Genomic DNA, 25,117 nt, shown 5'->3' with positions numbered 1-25,117 from the left:
TCTAATGCTTTCCCATACGCAATTATTTTTCGGCCTCTCCCTTTGTGCATTAATCCCCTGTCCATGGATAACTTTATGGGCCCCTGTAAAAATTAAGTAGATTTTAAAAAACTTTCAAATTTTGCTGCAAAAAAAGGAATCTGTAAAGTTGTTAAAATATTTTTATTACTATTATTTACAGAAGTACATTATGTATTATAATGAAATGCTCACCCGCTGTCCACGTTCATAATCTGCGATCAGCTCCATCTCTTCACTCATCTTCTCAATGTTGAGTCTTCGTTTTTCTTCCCGCTCCTTAAAAAAAAAAAAAAAAAAAAAAACCCACAGAGAATAGGCATTATTTAAGAAATATAATTTCCACATCCAATATCCTCAATAATCGGCTTTAAAGATCATTTCGGCCCACTTTGCCAAGTTCAAGGAAGTGTTTTTTTTGGGCAATGTATTGACCTGAAAATCACGAATCACGAATCAGGAGAAGGGACATTCAGTTATCCCAGTTATGTATGTTTTATGTGTCTGTGTATGTTTTCATGTTCAATGTGTTAGCTCTTACATGAGCCTCGATTCTGTACACAAAAAACCCCCAAAAAACAGGGGTCCTTAGTACAATTCAAACACAGTTATGCTGTCTTTTGAAGCCCCCTCTTAGTTTCCTTTCTATTCCACTTTTCATCTACATTACAGCTGAATGAATGCACTCAGTTTTCGAACACTTTTCGTGACAACCTTAAGTTAAACAAATCGGAACAGTTTACCTGACAGCGTTTATCCTGCAAAATCGATTGAGAAGACCTGTCACCTTTGCCACGGCCTCGACCCCAGCCACGGAATCCACGGCCAACCTCACCACTCATTGGAACGTAATCCGTTCGTGGATCCTGGCGCTGTAACAAAATCCTTTCCTGCTGGGTTTGCACAGAGCGGTAGACAGTAATGAACACTTTAATGGGCAAATACCAGGTGAATATGCAAGCACACAAGGGGGGGGGGGGGGGGGGGGGAGGGTGTTCAGTTCAAGTAAGTTCAAAAATAACGTGAATCTGAGAACATTAGGGCAAACCACATTAGTACTATACAGTAAGACCCCGACATTCGCGGGGGATTAGTCCATGGGCCCAGACCTGAAATTTCACTTATCGGTACCACCTGGGGGGGGGGCAAATTCTCGCTATGATTTTTTAATTGGTATATATCTGTAGATCATATTTTGATATGATAGCCATCCCAGAGTAGTAGCTTATTGGTAGATATCACCTCTTGAATGCATCAACCCTATGCACGTAAAACCCCCAAAAAACGCACTCCATGAATTTCATTCATTATGCAAATATACCTCCAAGTGAACTAGTATAACATAATAAGCACACAATAATACATACAATACCTTGAGTCTCCTTTTCCACACTCAACCACTCACAAGTTGATATATTTTGCTATTAATGTGGAAATTATGCTAGAATTGCAATGTAAAATTTTGTTGATTTTTATAAATTATGTGTGTTATTCCCCTGAAATATATTTTGGTGCCATGCACAGGCCCCATTTGAACTCAGTTGGCTTACACAATGTATCTAGGATACAAGAATGTATGAAAAGTGATTATTTTTCTTTCTCCAATAACCTAATAGATTGATATCTAAATTTTTCAGCAAACAAAGTTCAACAGATGTGTAATCATAATTCTGCGGGTTTTATACAAACTGCCAAATGATACTCACAACCATGTACTTATAAAATCTGTAACAGATACAAAGTCAAACAGATACACAAGTCACAAATGAATATCCCAGTTATTGTGTTAAAGCTTTAATAACTGAATGCCAACACAGTACCCACAAATATGCAATGTTCTTGAAATTTCAATGATCATGGATCACAATCACGGACTTTGCTCCTTGATGTCGTCTCTTATCTGCAAAGCAGCTTTTGTTATGATGTCTCCAGGGCTGACAGATTTCAACCTGTTCAACTCTGCCTTTAGGGAGATCTCGCGAGATCACGGCGAGGTCACGTCTTTTCGAAGCTGTTCCATGCACTCACGCTTTCGAAGCTAAGTGATCTTTCACAATTGTGTTTTTGTCGAGACTGTATCTATCTTTCGGTGTATGTACCTATAGCGTATCTTTTGGAAAATTTTCGGTGCTAATTTTTCGTACATGTATACACAGTCGTCGGTGAATGCGTATCGAGTATTCTGAGGCCTAGTACTCGTAGGCTTAGGTTACCGTACCGTCTCCGACCTTGTGGTTTTGTTTTTCTCTCAGCGATTCGTCGAATGCGCTGCAATTATTTTCGTTGTCTGTTTCGTCCCAGTCGTCCACCCAATACCTCCTTGTTTAATATCTCAAAAAAAAAAAACCAAAAAAAATATTTCCTTCTCAGGGCTTATTCGTTTATTTGTTCGTTCGTTCTTCGTTCACGTTGTTCACGATCACGTGGTTAGAAATGTATAATCTCTCCCCTGAACAACTATTTTCTCTCATATATTATAACACCTTTTTCTTCTTCTCCTACAAAAGGATGCTTTCGTCTTGCTCACCAAATCTATTCATTCCAAAAAATATATATAATACCATCTCTTACAGTTCCTCCTTTCTACATTCCCTAAACTATCCAGAACTCCACCCCTCCTTCAGCATCCTCAAACGTATTTTTGACTCGAAGGTCTCAAACTCATTTTGCAAAAAATGTTCTTTTCCCATAAATCGTACACTTTTCAAAATCCAATCTCACCCCTCCCCTCCAAATCTTCCCCATCCCCCCTTCCCTCCTAAACTCCCCCCACACCCCTCCCCTCCGAGACTCTCCCTCGCTCTTCTCCTTCTAGACTCCCCTCTCACCCCTCCTCCTCAAAGCATCCTCCCTGCTTCTTCCCCCTTCCAACTTTCACCTTCATCTCCCCCAACCTTCTGCCTCGCTCTTCCCCCTCCTCAAATAACACCTCACTGTGCCTCACCCAATCTCCATCAAACCTTTTGTCCGCCCCATTCTTCCCTTTCTCCAAGCTATTCTGAAATCTCTGAAATCTCTGACACACCTTCAACAGCTCTCCCTACCTCTTCCTCCTCTTCCACATCTTGCCCTACCCCTCCCCCCCCCCCCCCCCCCCTGTTCTGTACCCGAGGCTCCCCCTTCCTCTTCATTAACGGTATGGACCTCAAACATCCGGGGCCTTCGCTCAAACTTGACTGATCTCTCCATACAGGTTGCTTCTGACAAACCAGATGTGATCTGCTTAACAGAAACTTTCCTCCTTCATGATGTCTCTGATGCCTTGGTATCTCTCCCAGGTTACTCCCTCCTCCGGTATGATAGACCTGAGCCTCGTCCTGGAGGTGGGGTTGCTATCTTTATAAAAAACTCTCTTCCTCACTCGCCATCCACTGCCCTCTCTCCACCTCACCCCGAGGAATACCTTTGGCTACGGCTTCCCCTTCGCTCCCACCTTTTGTTCATATGTGTGTTGTACCGTCCACCAAACAGTGATGACTCCATCTACATCTCGCTGTCTGATAATATGGACCAACTTCTATCTACCCATCCCAACTCTCTCTTCCTCATATGTGGTGATTTCAATTGTCACCATGCCAGTTGGCTGGGTGTGGGTACCTCTCTCACCAGCCATGGCTCTTCAGCAAAGGACTTCTGCGACTCACTGGGACTGACACAATCTGTCAATTTCCCGACCCTGATCTCAGTCAACGGAGCATCTTCTCTTCTGGATTTGGTTATGACTAACTTCCCTGAAAATGTCTGCTGCTCTTCTTCTGTTCCAATCGGCTCATCTGATCATGTGCTTGTAAAAGTGGACATCTCTCTGACCATTCTCAGAGAGCCTCCTCAGCGTCGACGAGTCTGGCATTTCACTCAGGCCAACTGGCACGGTCTTCAAGCAGCCATCAATCATCTGGACTGGTCTCCCATCTCTACCGCCTCTGACATAAACTCATCCTGGGAATTCTTTCAAAGTAAATTGCTCTCTCTCATGCACAGATTTATCCCATCTCGTCTTCAGTTGTCATACCCTTCCTCCCGTCCATGGTACACGGAATCTTGTGGTGAGGCTGTTGCCCTGAAACAACTTGCTTTCGTCTCCTGGAAAGCAAATCCAACGGAAGGAAATCTCATTTCCTTTCACAAAGCCCGAAACAAGTGTGTGTCCACCCTCAGGAGACCCAGGAAACAATATCTCACCGTTCTCAAGACCGAACTCTCTTATCTGTCTCCCTCTTCCAAATCCTGGTGGCGTCTGGTCAAATCTGTTTCTGGTGTTTGTTCCCCCTCCATCCCCTCCCTCACCTCAAACGGCTTAACGGCTGACTCCGCACGTGAAAAAGCTGAATGCCTCAACTCTGTGTTTGCCTCTAAATCTTGTGTCCCAAACCCATCCCTCTCTGTACCCACCGTACCCAGTCGTACCCAGCTGCTCCTGGACTCTGTGTCCTTTCCTCCTGACAAGGTGGAAAAGTTTCTGTCAACCCTCGACTCTGATTCTGCAACTGGTCCTGACGGCATCAGCCCACGGGTCCTAAAATCATGTTCTTCCGCTCTTTCACTCCCTCTTTCTGTTCTCTTCACCCTCTCTTTTGCTCAAGGTCATCTGCCACCTGCTTGGAAATCAGCCAACATCACCGCTTTGCACAAAAAAGGTGCAAAAACAGATCCTAGCAACTACAGACCAATCAGCCTTCTCCCAATTATCAGCAAAGTCATGGAATCCATCATTGCTTCAGATATGAAATCTTTCCTCTTCTCCAATGGCTTGATCTCTGATCATCAATTTGGTTTCAGACCTGGTCACTCTACTCTGGACATGCTGCTTCTGCTTTCTCAACAATGGATGGAGGTCCTCAACGCCAAACAGGAAATTAGAGCCGTCTCCCTTGACATTTCACGTGCCTTCGATACGGTCTGGCACCCCGCTCTGCTCACCAAACTCTCCTCCTTTGGTATCCATGGTAATCTCCACGCATGGCTGGCGGACTTCCTCTCTGGTCGTAGTCAACGTGTGGCCCTGAATGGGTTTCTCTCATCTCCTCTTCCTGTTCAGGCTGGAGTTCCCCAAGGTAGTGTTCTGGGCCCTGTGCTTTTTCTGGTCTTCATCAATGATCTCTCTGACTCTCTTGAAAATCCTCTCTATCTCTTTGCTGACGGCTCTACTCTCTGTCGCTCCATTCCTCATCCCTCAGATCGGCAGTCTGCAGCCTCCTCACTCTCTGCAGACCTGGACAAAATCACAGACTGGGCAAACAAATGGAACATGTCTTTCAATCTTCATAAATCTCACACTCTTACGATGTCTCTTGATACCGACTCCTCTCTGGCCTTGCCCCCCCAGCTCTCTCTGGGCTCTGTCCCCCAAATATTCCTACAGGTCGCACAAGATCTGCCTGCAACCCTCTTATGGTTAAACTGCCAAAATCAAGACTTTCTGCTCACCTTCACTCCTTCATTCCTCTTTTCTCCCGCCTCTGGAACAAACTCCCTCACTCTCTTCAATCCCACTCCACCCTCCAGGTCTTTAAAACAGCTGTTCACCACCATCTCTTATCCTCCCCCATCCAAAACCTTGATCTTTTCTACTCCCACTAATTTCGGTCCCCTTGTGTTTTATACCTCTCCCCCCCCCCCCCCCCCTTCCCACGCCTCCTGCCCCCAAGCCCTCTCCCTCCCACACTTCTCCCTGCTCTCAAATGTTGTGGTTGTGTGCTTCCCCTTCTCTCCCCATCTTGTCTTCCGCTCCCTCTTTTTGTATATTTTGTTTGTCTGGTTGATTTGTTTGTGAAATAAATGTTAGCTCTTTCACGAGCCTCGATTCAGTATACAAAAAAACAAAAAAAAAATGTCATTTTAGCAAGCTCAATCATGGTTAAGCTGTCTGGGTATACCAGAAGCATTCCTTTAGAATCTGAAACAATGTGAAGTGCCCCTTCGAATTCACTTTCTAATTTACACCTAATATGCTTTTTGGTAGATTCTTTGACTTTTTCGATATCAATGGAATTCATGCTTTTCACTACTTTAGATGTGAAATATGTCATAGGCAGTACAGCTGGATTTGGAAAGAGTTCATTCCTAATATACGAGAAGATTTCATTGTATGATTGCTTCTCTGCTTCATCATATCGAGCTTCAGTGTCTTCAACCTGTTCCTCAGCCCCAGCATCACCGCTGATGTCAGACTCATCCCTTGTATAAGCACGATAGCAAGATCTGTGGTAGTGCCCTTCAGCAGCTACAAGCTCCCTGCTCACTATAGCAAGCATCCTTTCATCCATTTGTCTGAGGGCAGCCTTCTTTATTTTAGCATCAGCATGTAATTCTGAACATTGTATGAGAGGTTCCCTTGTCCTCTGACCCTTCATATATTTGCTTTTCTTCTGACAGAAGATGCATTTTTCATCATATACCCTTGATGTGCTGGGGGCATATCTCGATGGCCTTTTGGAACTGCCTTTTGGGCTTTCATCACAGGGTTGCTCTTGGGCAATGATGGAATCGAGGGCTTTCTTCATGGTAAAAATGCTACGGCAGTTGCGGTGGTATTGTACAATGGGGATTTCACCATCAGGTAAGTCTCTGGCAAAATCCAAAATGGGACCATGTTGTCGAATGCGAGCAACTCTCAATAAGAGATTTCCATGATTTCAGGTCTTGTGGGGATACCAATGGATCATCAGGCTTCTCCTGATCTGAACAATGTATCATACAGTCCATGCGTGCCTGCTTCCATGGTAAGCTGCTATCCTTTTCAAATGTAGCCTCCATTGTCATTCACAGTGCCACAGTGAGCCTGCAACATACAACCATTCATCCATGGGAGATATTACAGCTTAAAATACCTGCATTGATTCTTGTTATATGAAAACGGTTAACATAAAAATGCATTTAACCAGTCTGAAAATGTTATCTGTTACATATCTTGGGTTAACAATTTGAAAATCAATTTAACATATTGAATCCTGGGTGAACTATTTAAAAACAAGCATTCTGAGTATTGCGCTGCAATACATGTCCCCTACCGGCAGTCTGTCGTCCGGAAAACTGTTGGGGAAATTACCAAGGGTTATTTACCCACAGGTTCTGAATCGTTCCCAATCGCTAATTACCTCAGGACAGGCTCACCTGTGATTCGCACTCGGGACTTCGATTTATACAACTTGCAGATAGGTCAGCAGAAGCACGAGAAAATAAGTTGTTGATAAAGAACCTTTCGAGTCGCTAAATATCAGTAATTTATTATATTTTCCGGTTCACGATCAATGATCGATGTGTATATATATATGTTGCTCGGCTTGGCTCCACCCCTCCCGAAAGCGCGTGCTGTCACGCTTTTGACGTTTGCGAGACGAGGCTGAGGGCATGCGGTGCGGCTTGAGGAGAACTCTAGAATAAACAAGAGATATCCATTAAAAAAAATATTTTCGTTTAATTAACGATATCTGCCAAACCACGTGCCATATCGCACGCAAATTCCAAAAGGACATTTTAGTAGACTGACATGCTGAACAGATCTGTGAAGTTTCCCCTCGATTGGATCACAAATGACGGAGGAGCTCGGTTTTAAAGGTTCATGCTTTAAAACGTCATAACTCTGAAACCATGTGATGCATGATGTCATGCTCGCTGACTTTTTTGTTCGTCATGGGTATGCGATTCGGCCTGCAAAGTTTGGCCTCGATCTGTTCAGCCGTTGCAGAGAAAAAGGGGTTTTCGTGTTCTCACGAAAAACAATATGGCGGCCGAACCACGTGACCTGTGACGTCATAATTACCATTAAAATATTCGGCAGACCAAGTCCCCCCTACGGTGAAAATTTGATCTCAATCGGGCCTATTATTGCAGAGAAAGTCTTTTTTAAAGGAAATTAAAACTTAAAATGGCACTGATTTAAGGATCATCAGAATTATCAGAATTACCAAAGTTCAAAGTACCATAACTTTGTCAAAAATGTTCGAAACGTCGTGAAGTTCGAACTTGACGTGTAACTTATCATGAGGAAACCATGTACCAAGTATGAAATCATTAGCCTTAAGAGTTTAGAAAAAACGTCCGGAAAACTGTTCTTTGCGTGACGGACTGACGGACGGATAGACTGATGGACTGACAGACGGAGGGACGGCGTGCAAACCTATAGTCCCCTCCGGTGTACACCGGTAGGGGACTAATAAAAAAAAAAAAAAAAACACCTTTAGAGGCCATTTTTCCCCGCAAGCGGGGGTTGGCCTTTTTCGGGAACTGTGGTTGTTGTTGTTTTTCGGTCCCCTTTTTGAAGCAATGTTTTACGGCCGGATGCCCTTCCTGACGCCAACCCTTTTTGCCGCCTTTAACGACAAGCAGGGAATTACCAGTGAACTGGTACTCAATTTGCCGACCTCGGAAGGATGACAGGCTGAGTCAACCCCCCTGGCGTTAATTCAGCGATTGACCGGGATTCGAACCCAGGATCCTAGGATCCTAAGCCGGCACCCTAGCCGCTAGCCCAACACCAGGGACTCATAACCGGTAGCTTAACTCATAACTACACCATAACTACACTCATAACTACACTCATAACTACACTCATAACTCATAACTACACCGGTAGGGGACTAATAAATGTCACATAATTACATTTACCTTTTACAAACATGAGGCTGGCACCAGGTTCACAGCTTTAAGTTCGAAAGAATAGTTACATTCATTATCTTACATCAAATATTTAAAAATAGCACTCATGTACATTTGGACCCGCTGGTACAGAGCCTCAGAAAAAAGTGATACATATTTGAGACAGAAGCAAATGATCACGAGTTAGCAATTTTCAATCAAATTCTTCAATGCATATGATTCACATGGAACTGAGAACAGTGAAATAACTAAATCACACAATTATTTGCTAGTTGAAAGCCATAAATTACCTCAATTCCTCTTAAAATGTCCGACTCTGCATCTCCCTTCAACATGTGCATCTGGGGGTTTCCCAGGGGATTCCCTGGTTATGTAGGATTATCCTCTTCATGGTCCAGAAGGCTCCCAATAAGTATGCCTTGGAATAGGATCTTTTTTTTTTTAAATAAACTGATGATGACAGGATGCACTAAACATATTTCCTGACTACTTGTTAGGTTATATTGGCATTGATAACTTTTAAAATTTATTGCTAATTAATGGAGCAAACACCTTTGATTTAAAAAAAAAAAAAAAAAAGAAGATTTTCACAACTGTTTGAGAAAGGAGCAAATGTTCAATTACACGAAACTAAATATTTTTAATAAGTGTTAAATAGAATAAAAATTTCCTTGCACATCGTTTTGGGATCACATTTTAAAAACACAGACAATGTTCACTTCAAGCAGGAATTAACAGATTTTTATGTTTCTTCTATGAAAATCAAAAATTAAATACATTTCAGACAACTGAATAAACCCTAGTTTAATGGAATCTCCAATGTAAAACTTCAAACATAACAATAAGCTTGGAAATTTCGTTAAATTGGAGCTACAATGCAAAATGCCTAGTTCCGGTCACTGTTTGCATTTTGGGGGTAGGGTAAGGAAAACGTCTGTAAAATCAACAAATTACCATAGATCATCATAGTTTTTGATTCCCCCAAAACATAATTAACCCATTTGGATGATACACTAGTATTATGGGGAACCTATAGGACATCTCAAATATATTTTTTAACAAATCATATTCATAAATTCCCCAAATTCAATCAAATTTTACATGCAAATCAGCGCTATTTTAACTACCAACTCAAAAATGTGTATGCTTAGCTCAATATATTTGATTGTAATACTAAAAGCAACTTTTTTGAATACCTAAGGCATATTATTTGCTGATAATTGACTAATAGGAATATGTTACATCATTTTGAATGATACTACCAATATACGCAAATACCGGAGGGTACCGAAACAGTAAATTGCAAAATAAATAGACTAAGCTACCCTTCTGGAAAGGCTATCACATATTAATTCACTTATATGGACCCAACCAATAATGTAGTACCACTAAAGTTTTGCCCCCCAATATGGTACCGATATCTGGTCTGGCCCATGGACTAGATGAGTTCCTCAAAAATGCCACGAAGGTCAAATCCACAAATGTTGGAGCAATGCTTCAATGGGAAAAAGGGGGATTGGTTCCCGGTGGTTCGTGATTCGTAAGGGAAAATTTCAAAATTTTACGAGCACTAATGCACATCATTACAGTTTCATTAAAAAAGCTTGCAAATAAAAATCCTATAAACCTTTTGCAGTGAGTGTCATGTTACTTCAATATCAAAAACGAACCATTTGTTTTGCTTCGATTTTGCGTGATACCCAAAGCACGGCTTGATCCCGGAAATAGTTGACATTTCAACAGCTCAGATTTTAAGCTTGAAGGATGATACGATATTCGGTATTTATATCTTACGAAGATAGACGTCGAGTTTAAATTGCATAATTTTAAACACCCTGGCATCACCAGTCCTTTTGTTAGAATTTCATTTTCTTTTCGATCCAAAATAAGAGTTCATTTTTACTTACCATGAACCAGCCTCGCTGATCGGCGTAAGATTTACACCATGGATATCTTGCACCGATCAACAAGGCTGGTTCATGGTAAGTAAAAATGAACTTTTATTTTGGATCTAAAATAAAATGAAATTCTAACGCAAGGACTGTGATGCCAGGACGTTTAAAATTACGGTATGCAATTTAAACTCATCGTCCATCTTCGTAAGATCACTGCATTTGAAACCATTATCAATGGTTGTGAAGAGACAGGGCAGAATGTAGAATCATACGAAAGGAATCATAAGACTTGAAACTGAACAACAGTTATATAATTAATCAATCACAATTCCCGATCAAAATTTTTTTTAGTGCCACGATAAACCGGAAATATGCTGCACATAGGGCCGTGAATGTAGAAGCAGGTCACAATGTATGAACCGCAGTTGTCAGGGTCTGACAGTGTATGTATGTATGTGTATATATATATATATATATATATATATATATATATATATATATATATATACATATATATATATATATACATATATATATGTATGTATGTATGTATGTATGTGTGTATATATATATATATATATATATATATATATATATATATATATATATATATATATATATATATATATATATCTATATATCTATCTATATATATATATATATATATATATATATAGAAAAAAAAATATATATATATATATATATATATATATATATATATGTAGGGAGCTGTAATGCCCCCCCCCCCTTTGAATATCCTTGCTGCTTTACCAATTACCAAGTATAACCAATTATATGTTTTGTTTTGACTGACTGCTGTACTCTTTTATAATACTTAGTTCTTTCTTGTGCATTGAGGATGTGTAATATCCTAATAAGGAGTTCTTTGCCTGTGAGCTCTCGGTCTGCGTGGGCACAATCTCTAGTTCCCCTTCCCTGGCCTTGGAGGCAACTGTTATCTCTCTGCCTCCCTCTAGACTTTGCCAATATCCTGTATTTGACACATTTATGAGTGTCCCCTCCCTTTGTACTTTCCCAAACAAGGTTTCTATACAGAAAGTTGTAAACATGTTGCCACATATGGCTGACCATCTCCTTATCTGAGTTAACCTATGAGTGGCCTTGATGAGCTTCCTCTAACTAACTGAACAACAGGATGGGACTATGGTGGGGGGACCAATGAGCCCATTCTGTCTCTGTATCTTGTGAGCTAACCCCACCCCTGATCTTCCTTATATAAAGCAAGGTTTAATTGAATTAGTGCAGAGCATCTTGTTGTACTGTTGGTCATTTCTTGTGAGTTTCAATGCAACTTCTTGCTGTCCTCAAGCTTGTGTAATCGAGTTCTAATAAATATATCCGTTGCTCCTTTCCTCTGAGTCTTCTGAGTCCCAAGTTCTAAGTCTCGATCCAACAACTGGTGGCAGCGGTGGGATCAGTCTGTGCAGTCCGGGACGCGGTCCCAGGCAAGTGAGTGGTGAGAGACCAGCTGGCAATTGATCCAGGTCAGGTGAGCTGTGGTTTTCTTTTGTTTTTCCTTTTTTAGCCTGGGGGTCAGTCCAAATTGTAACCCACTCTCTCTTGCTCGGTTGCCGTTTGTTCCGTTCCCTGCTCATACCTGTTCCACGAACCTAAATTTAAATACGGACCGCTTGGGTCCTGGAGCAACTGATTGTTTATGGACTCGTCAGGGTAACGTTACGTAAGGGAAAGTGCCCCACGTTGGGCACCTGAGGTTAAGGGGTAATAGATCTCTGGGTTGTGAGGGTAAGGATAAGGGCGGCGTCCCAATCCAAGGCCTACCCGGGAGACGTCGGACTATTAAGTAAGATTAGAAGTATTATAAGGGCGTAGGACGCCAGGAGAGTACAGTAAGGTTAGGTTAGACGGCTGTGTAGGCGGACGAGCCTCTCAGGAGAGTTAGGTAGTGCAGCTGTACCGCGAGGCGGACGATCCTCACGAGTACAAGGCCGCGAGTTAGGTAGACAGCTGTACCGCGAGGCGGACGATCCTCACGAGTACAAGGAGAGTTAGGTAGTGTAGCTGTGCCGCGAGGCGGGAGATCCTCACGAGTACAAGGCTACGTCGGTAAACTAAATTTTCCTAGGATGGGTAACAGTATGGGTAATAAGACAGTAAAGGCAGGTGAACCGCTTAGAAATACCCCAGCATTTTTCATGTTTCGGAGGTATGGCTATGATGCTGTGAGACCAGGGAAGTCATGGGTTGCGCTGACGAAGGATTTAGGAGAACCGTGGCCCGAAGGAGGGTCTTTTGCGCTGGAGAAATTGGACGTGTTGTATGAGACATTAGAAAGTTTTGAAAAGGACACGAAACACTTCCCGCCGGACTATTGGAAAGTCTTTGGCTGGTGGAAGGAAGAAGCGATGAAGCGACACGCAAAGTCGAAACAGGCCAGCTTGGCTGGTGAGGTAACAAAACTTAAGGGTCTGAGGAAACAGGCGAATAAGGTGCAGGATGAAGCGCTTAAGGAAATAGAAAAGCAGGCCAACGCGCGACTGATGTCGCTCGTTGAAAACCCAGACCCCGCGGGAGGGGAGGTAGCGACCAATCTACCCTCCCCAGCCCCAGACCTAAGCCCTGTCCCGGGGTTTCAGGCACCACCTATCCTTTCTGCGCCCCCGCCACCACCTCCCTATAACCCCGCTACCATCGCGCCCCAGATACCCCAGAACCACCCGAGCCAGGGAAGGCCGTTTGCTCAACTCGGGGCTAACGGGATAGATGACGGGACCGACATTGCAGGGTTCCCGCCACCGATAGGACAGGATGGGTTATACCCCTCGCTGGTAGGTTGTAATGGGAACGAGACCCCCCGAACCACCGGAATGTCTAGTTTATACCCTCCACTGAAGAAAAGTTCTGGATTAACAGAGGGAGAAAAATTGTGCCCCTTACAAGTTATCGGAGTCGATGCTCAAGGTCATGGGGTTCGAGAAAGGGTACCATGGAAAGAATCCGCTCTAACAGTAATGCGGGAAAGGATCCAACATTTGCTTATCGAGGACCCAAGACAGATAGCTCCGACTATAGCGAATTGGATCACATGCGAGCATGGCGATTGTGAGGATATAACCCATATGGGCACTTCTGTGCTCCCACCCAAGGTATGGGATAAGGCTAGGCAAAGAGCACAGTGGCCGATGATAGACCCAAGGGCGATGGGTGCAAACCAGATAACTGTAGCACAATGGGATGATCTAAAGGTCCGGCTGCTAGAGGCTATTGAGCAGGCGCTGTTGCCAGCAGGAGGTCCGGATTGGGGAAAAATTGGGGCCATAAAACAAAAGGCAGGAGAATCAATTGGGGATTACCGGGAAAGGTTGGAAAGAGCCATCGCGCGTTGGGGAGGACTGGGCCCGATGCTGTTGGCCGAACTACCCAACCCATTGGTAAACCAATATTTAATAGAGGGGCTTCGGCCAGCATTAAAGAAACAGGTACAGTTAGTCCTTTTCGGCTGGAAAGGAATGACAACCAACGAATTATGCGACAAACTGGAACAATGCCCGGGCTCCTCCTTAGAGGAGAAGAAGGATATTAAGGAGGAAATATTGCAAATGTATGTTCAGGAGAAACGGGCTCAATTTAATCAAAATAAAAAGGGGGATCAGAGTCAGAACTACATACGCGAACAGTGCCAGAAGTGGGGACCTGTTCGAGGTTTAGAGGAACATAGGAGGAGTTGTTGGCCTCTTTTCTATAAGGGCCAATTCCCCAACGGAGAGTGGATCCACAACGAAAATGAAAACTGCGACGGTTGTACTGAGCAAGACTTTGGACTAATTAATATGAACGAGGTAAAACAACAATGGACAATACCACCCCCTCTTCCCCCTCCTCCTCAAAACCCTCAAACTTGGACTGTGCAAGGGCCCCCTCCCCAAAATTGGTACCCACCAAGACCCCTTCTCCAAACCCCTGGACCACCCCCCAATAGTGGGATGCAGAATGGACCCAGGGGGAACTGGGCCCCGCCTCGGGGTCCGCCGCAATGGCAACCAGTAAACCAGTCACAGTGGGGAGCGCCAGAACGCCGGCTGGGCGGAAGGGGAGCTGTAGGGGGACGACCTATGCCCTCCGCACCACCGGTTCCACAGGAACCGTGCTTTTATTGCAAGCAACTGGGACACTGGAGAAGTAATTGCCCAAGTGCTGCTCGTAAGGGGTTTCCGCCCCAATACAATAGAGGGGCTTATTGACGGGACGCTGGCGGGTCGCCCAAGGAGTGTCCTCTCTTGACCATGACACCGGCAGAGGAACCGACCTTGATGTTGGACGTGGAGGGAAGACAATTAGAATTTCTCGTAGATACGGGTGCGACTCGCAGCACAATTAACAAGGGGCAATTGCCCTCTTTGCGCCCCACGGCGAGGAACGTTCAAATACTGGGTGTTTCGGGCTTACCCCAAGCGCTTCCTGTTTCGGAGGAAGTGCGAGTAACATGCGGCCCGCTGGAAGCTAAACATGCTTTCTTGATGACCACTACCGCCCCGACAAATTTGTTGGGACGGGATTTATTGTGCCGATTGGGCTGTCAAATCTCATGTACAGAGGAGGGAGTTTTTGTAGACGTCGCTAAATCTAAACGCGACTTGGTAATGACGGCATTGTCTCGGCCCGGCCCCACCGTGTATTGGTGGCGCATGGATGAAGGGGCTCTGGCTACTTGGACGCATATCATAGATAATGTGTGTTTGGACAGTTCAGTTCTGCGAGATTGGCTACAACTGCACCAAATTTCGATAAAAAACTTAAAGGATAATCCACCCCATTGCACTGCGTACTATGATGCAACGGGCGAGGACGAGAATTATCGAGAGAAGGTTAAGGAAAAGCTGGGCGAGCGCATGCCTTTACACTTATCACGGATATGGATCGGCCGTGAGGGGATAGGTATTGAGGCAGTCCTAACCTCGAGTCAGCGTGCGTTGACCCAATACCCCGAAGGAGCGGCCGCCCATGTTACCCTCACCACTGCCAAGGGGTGGCCGCCGGAAAGTGTAGGTTGGATGGTAGGGCGGTTACGAGAAGTTCCCCTACAAGGTTATCGGTGTAAGAAGGGCCGCTGGACTTTGAAACGGCTCCAAAATGGTGAAGGGTTCTCAATTGACTTCAAGACACAACGGAGGGATGGAGTGTTCGAAGTAGCAGAGTTGCCCCCCAAGGGCACCTATGCCATGAGGGCAGTGCTAACGGACCCGGGTGAGTCAGATTACCTCCTAGCGGAGGTGCCAGACAATTTATGGCCTAAGAGCGACGGTGAGGTTGGACGGATGCGAGACGCCAAACCCCTAGTGATAGCAGTGCAGCCGGGGATGCGCTTGCCAAACGTAAAACAGTATAAGCTACGACCTGAGGCCGACGTGGGCATAGCACCAGTAATTCAATCCCTAGTGGAACAGAAAATTATCGTGGAAACTAACAGCCCATGCAACACACCAATTTTGCCAGTAAAGAAGCCGTCGAAGGACAAATGGAGGTTTGTACAGGATTTAAGGGAAGTGAACAAGGTGATACAGGGCATACACCCATTAGTTCCAAATGGAGAAACCCTTATGATGTCCATCCCGCCGGACGCAACATATTTCACAGTTATCGACCTTTGTTCTGCGTTTTTCTCTGTGCCCATCGCGCCTGAGTCACAATACTTGTTCGCTTTCACCCATAGGGGGCGCCAGTATACTTGGACAGTACTACCTCAGGGGTTTTCAGATAGCCCCACTCTGTTTTCCCGGGCGCTACACCGCGACCTGGCGGATGTGGAATTGAAGGGAGGGTCAGTGTTGCTGCAACACGTTGACGATTTGTTGATTTGCTCCCCTTCAAAGGAGGCGTGCGAAATGGATTCCTTGGCCCTATTAAAGGCCTTGGCGGCCAAAGGCCACAAAGTAGGCAGACCAAAACTTCAGTTTGTGCGGCAGGTTGTAACTTACTTGGGACACGCCATTTCGCACGGAAAACGAGAATTGGATGCTGGACGGGTGACCGCTATTATGGAGCTGCCTCGCCCTCGCTCGCAACGGCAACTGCTGCGCTTCCTAGGTATGACGGGATATTGCCGCACTTGGATACTTGATTTTGCGCTGCTGGCTAAGCCATTATACGAGGCGACCAGATCAACCGCCTCGGACGAATTGGTATGGACGGAGGAATTGAGGCGATGTTTTGACGGGCTGAAAAAAGCGTTGGTCACGGCACCGTCATTAGGACTCCCGGATTATGCGAAACCATTTACCCTTTACACTCACGCCGTGGGGGGTTTCGCCCAGTCAGTTTTGACACAGACCCATGGGGATAAGGAGCGGCCGGTAGCCTACTTCAGTAAAAGGTTAGACCCGGTCGAACGAGGGTTTCCGGTGTGCCTGCAAGCCGTGGCAGCGGCCAGTTACGCAGTAGAAAGGACAGCGGACATCGTTATGGGACACCCAGTAACGCTACGGGTACCGCATTGCGTCACTTCGCTGTTGTTACAGCGAAGCACACAGCATTTGTCTAACACTAGATTAATGCAATACGAATCCGCACTGATCACTGCAGCCAACATCACGATCGAACGTTGCACGACACTTAACCCAGCCTCACTGATGCCCACCCCTGAGGAGGGCGAACCCCATGTGTGCGCCGACTTGGTGCAGCTAGTCTCCACGGTGCGATCGGATTTAAAGGACAATCCCTTAGAATACCCCGACTGTACATATTATGTCGATGGATCAGCGAGGCGCGCATGGGACGGATCCCTGTTGTCCGGGTACGCCGTGTGCTCGGATAGCGAAACGGTAGAAAGCGGGCGTCTTCCACCTACATTTTCCGCACAGCAGGCGGAGCTGTGCGCCTTGACCAGAGCGTGCAGCTTGGCGGAAGGCCTTGCCGTCAACATTTACACAGATTCGGCCTACGCTCACGGCGTAGTCCACGATAAAGGGGCCATCTGGAAGATGAGAGGTTTTCTCACATCTGCCGGTTCAGTAATAAAGAATGGCGCGTTGGTAGAAGGGCTCCTCCGAAGCATTTTACTTCCCCGCGCTATCGCGGTAATTAAATGTCGTGGTCACCAAAGGGCGGACACTGACGTTGCCCGGGGCAATGCAAGGGCGGACGAGGCGGCAGGAAAGGCCGCCAACCAACAGATGGAACGCAACATGCCGATGGTGACACGAGCACAGAAGACAGCCGCACAGATCGCTGACATACCGACTGCGGGACCACCCGCCACACCAACTAAGGACGATATCATAAATTTGCAAAACGCTGCACCGACGGCCGAACACGAGGACTGGCTCAAGCGAGGGGCAACACGCCTGGGGCCAGGAGAAATATGGACCCTTGAGGGGAAACCCATAGCACCCCAGGCTTTACTGCCTTGGCTGGCACGCATGGCTCATCAGAATGGTCATATGTGCCAGAGGGGGGTGATGGGACAGATAAACTACACTTGGGCAGCGCCAGGACTGTCACGGATTGTATCCGAAGTGTGCCGATCGTGTGTGGTCTGCCAGCAACACAATAGAGGGGCGCCACCGAGACATGCACATGACGGGGGACGGCCCCCGCCTAGTGGGCCGTTCGCAACTATCGAGTTTGATTTTACAGAATTGGAACCAAGCATGTCGTTTCGCTATGTGTTGGTAATCGCAGATACGTTCACCAAATGGGTCGAAGCTTACCCATGCGTCAAGTCCGATGCCCCGACAGTAGCGAAGCGCCTCGTAAGGGATTTTATGTGCAGATTTGGCATTCCCCAGATAATTTCGTCAGATCAAGGGGGCCATTTCACGGCGCAGGTGGTCAAGGGCATCCTGAAGGCGTTGGGCGTTAAACAGTCCTTCCATTGCGTTTACCACCCACAGTCATCGGGACTTGTGGAACGAACGAATAAGACTTTAAAGAATAAACTAGCGAAACTTTGCGCAGACACGGGCTTGAGGTGGCCAGAGGCTCTCCCGCTGGCATTGATGAGCATTCGTTCCACCCCGGGTCGCACTACGGGCCTTTCCCCCCACGAAATATTAATGGGACGACCTATGAGCTTGCCCGTTTCAGCACCAACAGACATGTCCACCCTTGCTTTGCCAGTAATGGATGACATGCTTTTGAGATTTTGCATAGGCTTGTCCAATGTGGCACGCAGCATCCATGCTCGAGTACGAGAGGCGCTGCCTGAACCAATAGGCCACGCCATCCACGACTTCCAGGCCGGCGACTGGGTGCTCGTAAAGCACTTCACCCGCAAGGCTGCTTTGGAGCCACGGTGGAAGGGACCATTCCAGGTGCTACTGGTCACACCGACGGCAGTCTTCTGCGAGGGTAAACCTTCGTGGATCCACGCCACCCATTGTAAGTTGTCCATTCCCGCACCACAAGTCACACAAGACACCGCACCTCTCACTGCTGAAGACACCACACCTCACACTGCTGAAGACAATGCACCGTCTAGGGCACCACAGTCTCCTAAGGGCGGCGATGACGGTCATGATGATGGGAATGCTGGGGAACTGCCGAAAACCCCCTGCCCGAGATAGGCTCTTAAACTTTGAACTATCGAGAAAGGACCTCCCCAAGTACCCAGGACCCGACAACTATTCAGCATTTCCCCTTTACCCTGTCAAGTATATAACGGCTCGCTGGGGAGACAAAATAGCGGTGAATTGCTGTAACCTGGAAACAAGCTTTAAGTGGTTATCTGTAAGATGGGTGGAAGCTATAGTGGTACACAATAACACACCACAGGCACGCATGACAAGAACACGCCTAGTCCTGACTAAGGTTAGGAAAGTGGAAAATGGAACATACACAGGGGACATAAGCAGTCGATATGCCCCAGGATATCGATGGGGCAAGGGCATTGAGAATACTACCCTCATGTTGCATTATACCCCCATTGGTCCGGATACAACAATGATACTCGAATGTGGAATATGGCCCCCTCGCACGATAATCCCTAATGGAACTGCATCTTACCTTCGACCTAGTTGCGCCGCTTACGTCATTAAAACCCCGCCTGCCCAGAAAGTAAGAAGGAAACCAGAGGAGAACACATACTGGAAGGTCGCACGGCATATGGCCACAATACAGAACAGGACACGGTGTTGGATGTGTATGCACCTTCCCCGTACCAGCACAGCAGGAATACCAATGGTAGTGTTACCCTTATCACTCAATGATTTGTGCTCAAAGCCACTAGACACCAAATGCCTTAGTACAACCTTGACAAGCCAAGGTTCTGATGGAACCGCGTGTAAACGAGTTTTCCAGTACTCCCCCCCCCCATCCAGTCCCGACACTTTGAGGTACGTCCGGCGCCGGTTTGGGTTAAGCCGGCGAAGGGGGCCCTCTGCTTAGAAGGAAAGGGCCAAATAACGGTAGGCAAATCCGTGTGTAGAGATACCCTCCTCGCGGACCCTAGGGAAGGGAAACACATGCTGTTAGTAAATGTTACAAGTTCGCCCTTACATAACCTCACACACCTCCAGTTGGCATGGGAAGGGGAAAACGGGACAAACACTATCGCAGACCTTCGCTCTTGCATGATCACTCATTTAGTGGCTCCACACGGGACCATGTTTGTATGCGGGAACAAAGCTTACCCGTATTTACCTGATAATTGGGGAGGAACTTGCTATCTAGGATCAGTTTTCCCAGAAATGGAAATGCGACAACACTTGTATAATACCCCTGCACTCATAAGGACACCACGAAGCACCTATTGGCACGATGACGGTACCACCACCTTACATGGCGCTGATTGGGAGAAGGCCGTTAGTTTCTTTTTCCCATGGGCTGGGACGGTCATGAGCAGTTACCGTATTGACAAAATTGCGTTAATCTTAGAAAGTGTGGCCAACGCCACCGCTACAGCACATGACGAAATGTTGGACACAGTTGTCCACCTGCGTACAATGGTTATGCAAAATAGGGTTGCGTTAGATATGCTACTGGCAGAACGAGGAGGGGTATGTGGGATAATTGAGGGTAGATGTTGCACTTTTATTCCTGATCCCTCACAGGGGGTCAGTGCTGCTATTATAAGGTTAAGGGAAAATGCTCATACCTTGACAAGGGACCGAATGGACCGGGAAGCCTCCCACCAGTGGCTTACTGACTGGTTCAAGGGATGGACAGGTACGATAGTAAAGTGGGTATTAACCGCCTTGGCAATAGTCCTTGGAATCGTGGTTTGTTGTGTGATAATCAAGGCTTTAGTCCTTGCGTGCGTGAGAAAGTTTACCACAGGATGGACATTGAAGACGACAACAGACAAGGCCATGGTGCTGGTCGATAAGCTGATCTCGGGTCCAGATGACACACCAGCTGTCGACGCAACTGCCGATCGCGGATCCTGGAACGACGACCTGAACGAGTCAGTGGGCCGCGACAATGAGATCTCCGCTTCCGAAGATTGTTCTTCCATTGTTGATATTACCGATAATGATGTCGATTACACTTTTGCGGACCTCGAAGCATTTCAGGCTGCCAGGAGGCCATTTACTCTGGGCCCCAACACGTCGCATGCAGACGTCAACGAGTTCCTAAGGGACTCCTCTCGTTTCTTCTCGATGTGCAAGGCCGTGACTATTGGTGGCCGCCGACGCCGCAGGCCTACGCCACCTGAGAATAATGTTACTGTCAATGTTACCAATGATGATGTGGGCCACTTGCAAGGGTCCCCGACTGATGTTTATGTTTCAATGCAGGCTTTGCCTCTTTATGTTTCACGAGCTCACCTTTATGTCTCACAAGCCCACAGTGAGTCAAACGCCACTGACCCAGTCCGGGATTTGGACCCAGCTGCAAACCCAAGCCCGGATGGAGAGGAACTCGATCGTGGAGATACTCTGAGTTCCGAGTCCGATTGTTTTACGAATTCGTCCAGAGATAGCAGCGATGCAAGCAGCATCGCCTCGGACGATCTCGACTTTGACCCAAAGGAAGTTTCTCTCCCACCTTTGGACCGTTATGCTTTATTTCATGGCCATAGGTTTGAGCCACCTGATACTGACGATGTTGTGTCTTCCCCAGATCACCAGCATGTAAGAGACCTCATGAACATGAATATCGATTGAGCGCTGGAGATCTACAAGGATTTCACCTGGGGAAGCCTGGGCGAGCTCCAGTCAGGGGGGAGTCCGGCTGCACCTCTGTGGGCAAAGGGTGGGTCGGAGATCTTCCTGGGTGTGGACCCCGGTGGAACCAGATGTCTTCGTTGTGGATTTGGCGCGCTATTCGATCTTCATGCCTCTACGGTCTCACCTCATACACCCATCTACACCTGACTTACATCATACATCCACTTACACCCACTTGCACCCACACACCCGTGGATCATCCTGCTGAGTGCGATGTGCGGTACTGGGTACGGGACATGCTCACTGGGCTGCATTCGCGCGGTACGTTACGTTTAGTGAATCCTTTACACTGTCTCTCTCACCTCTCTTGGTGGATTTTGTATGCCATTTGATCACCCTGCTTTTACGGACTTACATTGCATACTCACATACAGACGCGAATCATCCTACTGAGTGTGTGTGGTGCTTTGGTACGGGACATGTTTACTGGGCTGCCTTCGCGTGATATGTTGAATGACTTTCCTGATTGGTTTTGTTTCTGCTTTGTTTGAAATAAAGGCCTTTGATTAGCTCGTAGATAACTTTGTATCTTAGATCCAAAAGGGCGGTATGTAGGGAGCTGTAATGCCCCCCCCCCCCCTTTGAATATCCTTGCTGCTTTACCAATTACCAAGTATAACCAATTATATGTTTTGTTTTGACTGACTGCTGTACTCTTTTATAATACTTAGTTCTTTCTTGTGCATTGAGGATGTGTAATATCCTAATAAGGAGTTCTTTGCCTGTGAGCTCTCGGTCTGCGTGGGCACAATCTCTAGTTCCCCTTCCCTGGCCTTGGAGGCAACTGTTATCTCTCTGCCTCCCTCTAGACTTTGCCAATATCCTGTATTTGACACATTTATGAGTGTCCCCTCCCTTTGTACTTTCCCAAACAAGGTTTCTATACAGAAAGTTGTAAACATGTTGCCACATATGGCTGACCATCTCCTTATCTGAGTTAACCTATGAGTGGCCTTGATGAGCTTCCTCTAACTAACTGAACAACAGGATGGGACTATGGTGGGGGGACCAATGAGCCCATTCTGTCTCTGTATCTTGTGAGCTAACCCCACCCCTGATCTTCCTTATATAAAGCAAGGTTTAATTGAATTAGTGCAGAGCATCTTGTTGTACTGTTGGTCATTTCTTGTGAGTTTCAATGCAACTTCTTGCTGTCCTCAAGCTTGTGTAATCGAGTTCTAATAAATATATCCGTTGCTCCTTTCCTCTGAGTCTTCTGAGTCCCAAGTTCTAAGTCTCGATCCAACATATATATATATACAATTTATGTTTGTACCATATGTATATGTATGTATGTATATACATATACAATTTACATGTTTGTACCATATAATAATAATAAAAGATTCACCGGAGGTACACCCTTTGGTTTTCTCATGGCAGTGTCATTGTTTGTGGTTTCCCGTGGCCGTCGGTCTTCGTCAGAATCTTTTCGCGGTCGTTCCTTGTCTCGTGTTGCCCAATTTACACTGCCTAGTCTCTTGCCTTCATCTGAGCTTCTACCCTGTGATCCACCACGAAATGGAGGCCGTGAAGGTGAGGGCGGTGCTTTTAGATCAACGGCCATACCTTCTGCTTCTGCATGCTTCTTGTCTGCCTGGATTTCCTGTGGGCCACAATGATGGGGAAGAATAAAGCAAGACACGTTTAGCTCATCTCATACGAAATTGTATATTTTTCTCCAATTCACTGGAGCTCAAATACACTTTCATGAAGTTTTTTTTATCCCATGAAAAAGAACAAAGATTTTAAATGACTTGAGGATTACGAAAGAACGATAAATGCAATTAAGAAGAGTGCTGTAGACATTTATCTAAAATGTGATTTAAAAAAACAAACAGCAAAGTCATCAGGAGGAACACAGAGGTTTAAATGGAGAAATTGATCAAACACTTTGCAAGAGTTCGCTCATCCACATGAATGAAAAATATAGATCTTTAATCATAATCACCGCGTATCTTTTCATGATTGCTTCATTTTTCTTGCGAATTGCTTCCATGCGCCTGTCCAAATCCACATCTTTATCGGGAACTTTAGAACCTGGCACAGATGTCTGACAAACATTGGGATAGAGAAACATGTTCCAATATATATATATGAAACACCTGTATATATGTATACAAGTTTGAACCACCACCACCAACACCAACACCCCCAATGTACAACACAAGGTCGTTTTTTTCGCAAGGGTCAGGGCAATAATTTATTGTTTGTTCAGAGTGCTGGCAACTACTAGCCTACTCCTTGCAGACACTGTGGGATCTTTAACATCCACTAACTAATGCAAGCAAATGAGACACCTGCTTGAATCCGAGGGATGGCACACACATTGATGAATCACCCTGCATGCGAAACAATAGGATGACAGTTTTTAGCTGGTCAGGATGCAAACCCTGGCTAGACAGCTTAGAGTCAAGTGCACACAGATATAGGCTATCCTACGATTCATACAACCAATTTGATTCATACAGCTGCATGAAGGAGTAAATTCATTTTATTTGCCAGATGTAGGATGCCCCTTTATATGAACTTTTCTAGAGCATTACTTGGTTCCCCCTAAGAACACAAGGGTAGTCCAGCATGCACACAAGATTCTTTGAATGTCCCTTCTTTTCTATAGTTTGCGACATGGCACATACTATATAAAGGAGCCTTTTCTATCCCCCTGGCATTTTTCCCAAGATCATTAATACCATTATTTTTGCTCAAGGTCATCTGCCATCTGCCTGGAAATCAGCCAACATCACCGCTTTGCACAAAAAGGTGCAAAAACAGATCCTAGCAACTACAGACCAATCAGCCTTCTCCCAATTATCAGCAAAGTCATGGAATCCATCATTGCTTCGGATATGAAATCTTTCCTCTTCTCAAATGGCTTGATCTCTGATCATCAATTTGGTTTCAGACCTGGTCACTCTACTCTGGACATGCTGCTTCTGCTTTCTCAACAATGGATGGAGGTCCTCAATGCCAAACAGGAAATTAGAGCTGTCTCCCTTGACATATCACGTGCCTTCGATACGGTCTGGCACCCCGCTCTGCTCACCAAACTCTCCTCCTTTGGTATCCATGGAAATCTCCACGCATGGCTGGCGGACTTCCTCTCTAGTCGTAGTCAACGTGTGGCCCTGAATGGGTTTCTCTCATCTCCTCTTCCTGTTCAGGCTGGAGTTCCCCAAGGCAGTGTTCTGGGCGCTGTGCTTTTTCTGCTTCTTTTTTTTTTTTTTTTTTTTTTGTATGCAAGATCGAGGCTCGTGAAAGAGCTAGCATTAATCACACAAAAAGTCTAACCGACACATAAAACACAAAAACAAGGGGAGCGGCAGACAAGATGGGGAGAGAGGGGGAAGGACACAAACACAACATTTGAGAGCAGGGACATCGGGAGGACATGGGGGGAGGTGGGAGAGGTATAAAACATATGAACACTGCAAGGACTCTGGGGTGAATTAGCGGGGG

At 45.9% G+C, this 25,117-nt stretch overlaps 1 protein-coding gene across 7 annotated transcripts in view; it reads right to left on the bottom strand.

Annotated features, from left to right (window-relative positions):
- LOC137438132 (uncharacterized) overlaps positions 1 to 25,117 on the bottom strand; it is a 65,023-nt gene that overhangs the window by 34,990 nt on the left and 4,916 nt on the right. For 4 of the 7 annotated variants that reach the window (XM_068133099.2, XM_068133102.2, XM_068133100.2 and 1 more), the window contains exons 3-6: positions 23,610 to 23,711; positions 23,010 to 23,264; positions 762 to 911; positions 214 to 297 (exon numbers count right to left, since the gene is read on the bottom strand). In XM_068133099.2, the coding sequence (XP_067989200.2) occupies positions 214 to 297; positions 762 to 911; positions 23,010 to 23,264; positions 23,610 to 23,711 (591 nt within the window). The remainder of the gene's footprint in view (positions 1 to 213; positions 298 to 761; positions 912 to 23,009; positions 23,265 to 23,609; positions 23,712 to 25,117) is intronic. The other 3 variants (XM_068133101.2, XM_078766551.1, XM_068133103.2) reach the window with 2 other exon arrangements.

Source organism: Myxine glutinosa, chromosome 12 (assembly GCF_964187855.1).
Source record: "Myxine glutinosa chromosome 12, kmMyxGlut1.1, whole genome shotgun sequence".
In the NCBI taxonomy this organism is placed as follows: domain Eukaryota; kingdom Metazoa; phylum Chordata; class Myxini; order Myxiniformes; family Myxinidae; genus Myxine; species Myxine glutinosa.
This window is presented reverse-complemented; position numbering and strand designations above follow the sequence as displayed.